The sequence below is a fragment of the Pituophis catenifer genome, unplaced genomic scaffold, assembly GCF_029215685.1.
Source record: "Pituophis catenifer annectens isolate HBS135680 unplaced genomic scaffold, rPitCat1.0.hap2 SCAF_18, whole genome shotgun sequence".
NCBI lineage: Eukaryota > Metazoa > Chordata > Lepidosauria > Squamata > Colubridae > Pituophis > Pituophis catenifer.
This window is the reverse complement of record NW_027256898.1, coordinates 1280138-1288613: the sequence shown is the minus strand read 5'-3', so window position 1 is coordinate 1288613 and position 8476 is coordinate 1280138. Positions and strand designations below refer to the sequence as shown.

The 8476-nt window shown below is 42.4% G+C and overlaps 1 protein-coding gene across 1 annotated transcript in view; it reads right to left on the bottom strand.

Moving 5' to 3' along the window:
• CD36 (CD36 molecule (CD36 blood group)) overlaps window positions 1–8476 on the bottom strand; it is a 14844-nt gene extending 6368 nt beyond the window's left edge. The window contains exons 1-4 of the mRNA XM_070956014.1: window positions 8357–8476; window positions 6299–6459; window positions 3808–3952; window positions 844–1026 (exon numbers count right to left, since the gene is read on the bottom strand). Of these exons, the coding sequence (XP_070812115.1) occupies window positions 844–1026; window positions 3808–3952; window positions 6299–6459; window positions 8357–8476 (609 nt within the window). The remainder of the gene's footprint in view (window positions 1–843; window positions 1027–3807; window positions 3953–6298; window positions 6460–8356) is intronic.

Here is an 8476-nt window from a genome sequence, read left to right as displayed (position 1 = left end):
AGAAAATCAGAACAATTTTAAAAAATCATTTATCCATCGTCTCTTGCCCGCTTCAATACTTCAATTGCTATGCTTTAAAAGAAAGGAAAAAGGGAAAGCAAATCAAAACAATTTTTAAAAATCATCTATCCATCATCTCTTGCCCGCTTCAATACTTCAATTGCTATGCTTTAAAAAAAAGAAAGGAAAAAGGAAAAGCAAATCAAAACAACAATTTTAAAAAACCATCTATCCATTGTCTCTCCCCCCCTTTTTTTTTATTTGATTTATATGCCGCCCTTCTCCGGAGACTTAGGGTGGCTTACAATGCGTTAAGCAATAGCCTTCATCCTTTTGTATATTTTATACAAAGTCAGCTTATTGCCCCCACAAACCGGGTCCTCATTTCACCTACCTTAGAAAGGATGGAAGGCTGAGTCAACCTTGAGCCTGGTGAGAATTGAACTCGCAGTAATTGCAGGCAGCTGGAAGCTAAATACTACCTTTAACAGTAGCATTAGTCTGCTGCGCCACTCAGGCTCTTGTCCGCTTCAATACTTTAATTGTTATGCTTTTTTTCTTTTCTTGACTTGCCTCCCGAATTCCTCTCTTAAATCTTTGTCTCTGTCTCTATCTGCTTCTTGGATATTCAATCTGCTTAGCTTTTGAGATCAGCTGCACTCAGATTGGTATATCATCCAACGGAATAAGGAGATTATTTTTAAACCCCTATCAAAATCCCAACATCCAACATCCTAACATCCAATGGAATAGAATAATATCAGCAAGGTTTCTTATCTAGAATACTTTTCTTAAAATCACATCACCGGTAATTAATTCCCCCCCCTCCGAGTTCCTACTTACAGGATAGAATACTCCAACAACTGTATCAATTTTTATAACTGGGAGTTTTTTCAAGAAAGGATCTTCATAGCCCCAAAGTATTTCTTTCACAGTTCTAGTCTGGAGGAAATTTGATTTTGACGATTTCATCCAGATATTCATCAAGGTTTGAAGAAATCCGTTTTTAAACAAAGCCGGTGCAGCCTGCAGTAAATACGAAATATGCCTATAACTCACAGGTGAAATCCAGCCGGTTCTCACCGATTCGCCCGAACCGTTAGTAAATTCCTTAGGCAGTTCGGAGAACCGGTTAAAAATAAAGCACAGGAGAGGTTCTCTCTCTCCCTCCCTCCCTCTCTCCCTCTCTCTCTCTCTCTCTCCCTCCCTCCCTTCCTCCCTCCCTTCAGTTAATAGCTCCACTTAACAGTTGCAGCTGGAATGCGGCCGATACACGCTGAATCAAGTCAATAAACAACAAAAACTGACATCAATGTCAGTTTAATTTATTAATCCACCAATGGGATTAATCTCTTCCCTTCAGGAAGAAGGACAAGATTACAAACATTTTCATCATAAAGAGTATTAAATGACACTTCTGTGATCCGCTGATACTCCTTGGAGTTTCCCCAAGACCTTTTATAGCTGCTGCAGTGTTGGCTACTTCTAGTTTCTTCCTGGGGGAAAAAATACAGGAGGGGACAATGATGGAGCTTGGTCATTTGAGATATTAGATTTTTTAATTGTCTAATGGGTTTTAGTTGTGAGTTTTTTTAAAAATCTTCGGCCAAAATGTATAATTCTTTTAAATTTTGTATTGAAATGTTTTTTACTTGGCTGTGCACCGCCCTGAGTCCAGTAGGAGAAGGGCGCGGTATGCAAATTTAAATAAAATAAAAAATAAATGCAGCCTGTGAATTTAAGGGATGTGTGGTCCAGCCAGCTGCATGGCTTCTGCTGCCAATTTAGAACATAGAGAACATAGAATAACAGAGTTGGAAGGGTTAATGGATTTTGGCAGCACGCCCAGGATTTCAATTAGCCTGAGCAGCTGCTCTTAATTTCTCTCCCAGCTGCTGTGTTTGCTTTGGGGTTGACTTTTTTGAAAAAGAGGAATGGCTGTTTTAAGTTTTCTGCATTGTTTTAGTGGTTCCTGGCGCTGTCCTTTTGGGGTGTGCTTCCCTCGCTCTTTTTGAAAGCCTCTATTCTATGGGTTGATTGGGAAATTAGGAAATTTCTCCTTAGTGTGATAGTTTGTTTCTGAGCTCTCTTGGGACTCTGTGAGGTTCCTGCTTGTTGCAGTGGCCATTTTGTGTGAAGTCCAGCTGCTTTTGCATTGTGTGTGAGTCAGTTGTGCAGCTTTTGTGTTATTTTTGTGTCAAGGGTGATAGTTTGTTTCTGAGCTCTCTTGGGACTCTGTGAGTTTCCTGCTTGTTGCAGGGGCCATTCTGTGTGAAGTCCAGCTGCTTTGGCATTGTGTGTGAGTCAGTTGTGCAGCTTTTGTGTTATTTTTGTGTCAAGGGTGATAGTTTGTTTCTGAGCTCTCTTGGGACTCTGTGAGGTTCCTGCTTGTTGCAGGGGCCATTCTGTGTGGAGTCCAGCTGCTTTGGCATTGTGTGTGAGTCAGTTGTGCAGCTTTTGTGTTATTTTTGTGTCAAGGGTGATAGTTTGTTTCTGAGCTCTCTTGGGACTCTGTGAGGTTCCTGCTTGTTGCAGGGGCCATTCTGTGTGAAGTCCAGCTGCTTTGGCATTGTGTGTGAGTCAGTTGTGCAGCCACACCCATCCAGTCACATGCCCGAAAAAGGCACGCCCGCCTGGACACATGACCACCAAGCTATGACCACAGAACAGGTAGGTAAAATTTTTGAATTTTGCCACTGCTATAAACTTATATTTTGGACACAGGGACGCAAATCAATGCAAACAGGCTTGAATTACCACATTACCAAAAAAATTTCCAAACTTTTCCAAAGTTGAGACTTTGGAAAAAATGCAAGGAAGAGCTACTAGAATGATTAAAAGGCTTGGAGGCTAAAACATAGGATTGGGGGAGTTGGGTATAGCCAATCTAGAGAAAAGATGGACTAGGGGGGACATGATAGCAGAATTCCAGTATTTGAGGGGCTGCCCCAAAGAAGAGTAGGGGGTCAACTTATTTTCCAAAGAAGGCAGGACAAGAAACAATGGATGGAAACTCACCAAGGAGAGAAGCAACTTGGAATTAAGGAGAAACTTCCTAACAGTGAGAACAATTAACCAGTGGAACAGCTGGCCACCAGAAGTTGTGGGTGCTCCATCATCACTGGAGGCTTTTAAGAAAAGACTGGACAGTCACTTCTCTGAAATGGTGTAGGGTCTGTCTCCTGCTCAAGCAGTGGGTTGGACTAGAAGACCTCCAGGGGTCCCTTCTAGCTCTATTCTGATTGATGGATGGATGGATGGATTGATTGATTTGGTCTAGGGTCCCCTGCTTAAGCAGAGGGTTGGACTAGAAGACCTCCAAGGGTCCCTTCTAGCTCTATTCTGATTGATGGATGGATTGATTGATTGATTGATTGATTTGGTCTAGGGTCTCCTGCTTGATCAGGGGGTTAGACTAGAAGATCTCCAAGGGTCCCTTCCAGCTCTATTCTGATGGATGGATGGATGGATGGATTGATTTGGTCTAGGGTCCCCTGCTTAAGCAGAGGGTTGGACTAGAAGATCTCCAAGGGTCCCTTCCAGCTCTATTCTGATGGATGGATGGATTGATTCATTGATTGACTGATTGATTGATTGATTTGGTCTAGGGTCTCCTGCTTGAGCAGGGGGTTGGACTAGAAGACCTCCAGGGGTCCCTTCCCTTCCAGCTCTATTCTGATAATTATTATTACATTATTCCAAAGCCTTGAGACTATCCGAACCCAATATTTGACTTTTGTTTATGATTACAGTTTCATATTCAGATGTCAGAAATCTTACGGGGTGGGGCTGGGGGGGCTTGCTTACCACAATAGCAAGGTTGACGGTGGTGAATGTATCGTTTTCCGGCCCGACCGACTTATCAGGTTGAAAAATGATAATATTTGGCTGGAGGTAAGACAGGGTGGCATCTTCGTGTTCCATGATGTTTTCTTTGGGAAGATAGCGCATCCTTGAAGAAAAAGAAATCCAATTTATTTATTTATTTATTTCATTCAGTTTGTATACCCACCCTTCTCCTAGCGGACTCAGGGCGGTGCACAGCCAGAACTAAAACACATACCAATACAAAATTTAAAATTATTAAAAGAATTACATAACTTTGGCCCAAATTTAAAACAATTCGAATTAAAACCCATGGACAATTTAAAAGCTAAAAAACTAAAAAAGACTAAAAAGACTAAAAAAAAAGGGGGGGGGGGTGTTTCACGCCAGCCCTGCTTGATGGAAAAGAGAAAATTTTTATAAAATGTTTTATAGATGGCATTTAGATCCTAAAAAATTATCATGTATGTATTCTAATGTGCAAGCTAAATGTTGGAGATGTGACTGTGATGATGCAACTTATTATCATATATGGTGGACTTGTAGAAAAATCAAAGCATTTTGGATAAAGATTTGGTGGGTGATGCAGAATATTCTCAAAAAGAGACTGAAATTTACTCCACAGTTGTTTTTACTGGGTATAACTACGGACTGTACAGTTGCAGAGACTAAATTGATTTTGAACTTGATAACAGCAGCAAGATTGTTGGTGGCACAACACTGGAAGAAGGACTTTTTGCCTACTATTGATGATTGGATATTGAAAGTAACTAATTTAGCTGAAATGGCTAAAATTTCAGCATATCTGAAGGATCACACACAAGAAAGGTACATACAGGACTGGAGAAGATGAGCCTATCAAGGCTCTACAAAGAGCCTTGATAGTACAGGGGTTTAGTGCACCCTGTTATTAACACAGCTGCCTGCAATTTCTGCTGGTTCGAATCTCTCCAAGGCTCAAGGTTGACTCAGCCTTCCATCCTTTCTAAGGTAGGTGAAATGAGGACCCAGTTTGTGGGGGCAATAAGCTGACTTTGTATAAAATATACAAAAGAATGAAGGCTATTGCTTAACGCATTGTAAGCCGCCCTGAGTCTCCGGAGAAGGGCGGCATATAAATCAAATTAAAAAAAAAAAAAAGATGGATTGATTATATACAAAATAAGTATCAGACCAAAAAATATCAAATAGCTTATGAATGATTTCTTTTATTTGTATAAGCGTTATATAAGTGACATTAGAAGTATTATGTTTAAGAAATAGGATTTTATATATGGGGGGTTAAGAATTTTTTTTTTATAGGGATGTTAGTTTAATGATTGGTTATGCAATTTAGATTATTGTTAAAGATCAATAGAAATACCTTGTGTTCTGCTCTGGGAAGTCGGGGAGGGGGAGGGGGGTTGGGGGGGGTTGTGGGGAAAATATGTTTGTTTTTAAAACTTTTTCAATAAAAAAAAAAAAAAAAAGGAAAAGAAAAATTTTCAGGGCACGCCGAAAGACCCGGAGATCCGATATCCTTCGTTAATTGTTAAACGTTGAAAAAAATTAATCAGCGGAACGCCTTGCCACCAGAAGTTGTGGGTGCTCCCTCACTCGAGGTCTTCAAGAAGAGAGACAGGGCAGCTATTTGTCTGAAATGGTAATAGGGGCTCCTGCTCGAGCAGGGGGTTGGACTAGAAGATCTCCAAGGTCCCTCTGTTATTCTACAACCCCTGTTCAATTGATCAGTGGAATGGCTTGCCTTGTCCTGCAGGACCAGAAGCAAGGGATGGGAACCAATGGAGGAGAGAAGCAACCTAGAACTAAGGAGAAATTTCCTGACAGTGGGGAACCATTAACCTGTGGAACAACCTGCCACCAGAAATAATCCCGGCGCTCCATCACGGAATGGAGCTTTCAAGAGAAGACTGGACAGCCATTTGGTCTGAAACGACCCCGTTCTATATCTTCTACCATTTCAGACTAATGGTTTGTCGCAGTCTCTTCTTTAAAGACCTCCGGTGTTGGGGACGTTCACAACTTCTGGTGGCCAGCAGTTCCACTGGTTCATTGATCAGGGACGACAGAGTCGGGAGGGACCTTGGAGGTCTTCTAGTCCAACCCCCTGCTCAGGCAGGAAACCCTAGACCAGCGGGGGGGGGGGGTGGTTTCAAACTCGATTTCATGGACGGCGGCATCAGGGTTGCGTTTGACCTTGAGGGTGGGGCATGGGGGCGTGGCCAGGGTGGGCGTGGACAGCTTGACATCACTCAGGTCGCGGAGCGCTCTGCCAGCAAAAACAGGCTCCCGAGCTCCGATCTTTTGCTGTTTCCAGTGTGGCCCCGCGAGCCAAATCTGGACTTTCTTGAAAACCTCCAGGGATGGAGCACCAACAACTTCTGGTGGCCAGCTGTTCCACTGGCTAAATTGTTCTCCATGCCAGGGAATGCATCTTCCAAAAGACAGCCCCTTCCTCAGGCCCTGCCCCTACTTGTAAGTGTACGGTCCTTTCTGCTTAAGTATCGGAGGCGAACCGTTCTCCATCACGTCCTCTGGGTTCTGGACGTCGAAAACCCAAAACTGTCGGTAAATGGTACTTCCGGGCAGAATCCAGTTCTCGTAGCCGATGGTACCATTTTCGAGGACAACTTCCTGCAGAGGGGGAAAAAGAATGACATTTTAATATTCATTTCATTTCATTTTTCATTTTATTAGATTTCTGTACCTACTCCCTACTCCCGAAGGACTCAGGGCGGTGCACAGCCAAACAATAAAAACACATACAATACAAAATTTAAAAAATAGAATAAAATCAAATTAAATAATTTTGGCCCCGACAAATTTAAAACCCCAAACTTTTAAAACCAATTTGATTTTTTTAATATGATTTTTTCCCCCCTAAGTGAGTCAGGATACAAAACTTTTCAGAGATTGCACGAAGAGAGAACGGTCCAGATAATGTTACCTGGAAAAACGTTAGGGTAACGTCAAACTCATTTTATTTTTTTTAATAATGAATACGTAGGCTAAAATATGAGTTTTAAGCGGCATGGCGTTTCAGACAATTTAGATAGAAGAGAATAACGGAATAGGATAACAGTGTTGGAAGGGACCTTGGAGGTCTTCTAGTCCAGCCCCCTGCTTAAGCAGGAGACCCAATCAATCTATCAATCAACCAGCCAACCAACCAATCCAATCAACCAACCAATCAATCAATCAATCAATCAACCAATCAATCAGAATAGAGCTGGAAGAGACCTTGGAGGTCTTCTAGTCCAACCCCCTGCTTAAGCAGGAGACCCAATCAATCTATCAATCAACCAGCCAACCAACCAATCCAATCAACCAACCAATCAATCAATCAATCAATCAACCAATCAATCAGAATAGAGCTGGAAGAGACCTTGGAGGTCTTCTAGTCCAACCCCCTGCTTAAGCAGGAGACCCAATCAATCTATCAATCAACCAGCCAACCAACCAATCCAATCAACCAATCAATCAATCAATCAATCAATCAGAATAGAGCTGGAAGAGACCTTGGAGGTCTTCTAGTCCAACCCCCTGCTTAAGCAGGAGACCCAATCAATCTATCAATCAACCAGCCAACCAACCAATCCAATCAACCAATCAATCAATCAATCAATCAATCAACCAATCAATCAGAATAGAGCTGGAAGAGACCTTGGAGGTCTTGTAGTCCAACCCCCTGCTTAAGCAGGAGACCCTAGTCCAATTCAGACAAACGGATGTCCAAACTCTTCTTAAAAGCCCCCAGCGATGGAGCACCCACGACTTCTGGTGGCCAGCTGTTCCACCGGTTAATTGTCCTCACTGTCAGGAAGTTTCTCTTTAATTCCAGGTTGCTTCTCTCCTTGATCCGTTTCCATCCGTTGCTTCTTCTCCTGCCTTCTTTAGAAAGACTTTAGAAAAAATGCGGAGATGAGAAACTAAATGTTTAATAGGCCTGGAGATTAAAATATTCGAAGAACGGTTGCAGGATTTGGGTCCGGTTACCCTAGAGAAAAGATGGACTAGGGTGGGAACACGATAGCAGTATTCCAGTATTTGAGGGGCTGCCCCAAAGAAGAGGGGGTCAAATTAGTTTTCCAAAGCAGCCGAAGACAATACAAGACACAACGGATGGAAACTAATCAAGGAGAGAAGCAATCTGGAATTAAGGAGAACAATTAACCAGCGGAACAGCTGGCCACCAGAAGTTGTGGTTGCTCCATCCCTGGAGGTTTTTAAGAAAAAAAAAATGAACAGTCATTTGTCTGAAATGGTCTAGGGTCTCCTGTGCGAGCAGGGGGCTGGACTAGAAGACCTCCAAGGTCCCTTCCTGCCCTATTCTGCTTGACCGATTTATAGAAATTGTTTTGCCTAGACTGAAGGTTTCTCTTGTCGGAACAACTCGACAGGGAGATAAAATTATTAAAAAAAAACATTAGATGGAATTGTGGAGGCTGTTTCTTGTAGCGTCGGCTTACGGAAATGTGAAGAAGAAGGTGAATGAAATACGCAGAAAAAGAGGAATTAGAGATATCCTTACCTTTTTTATTGTCTCGTGAACGAAGTAATTTCCAACCGGGATCAGAATCCCTCCAAGGATGGCCACCACTGCCCCGACAGTTGTGACGGTCAGCAAGCCACAATTTGTATTGCACCCCAT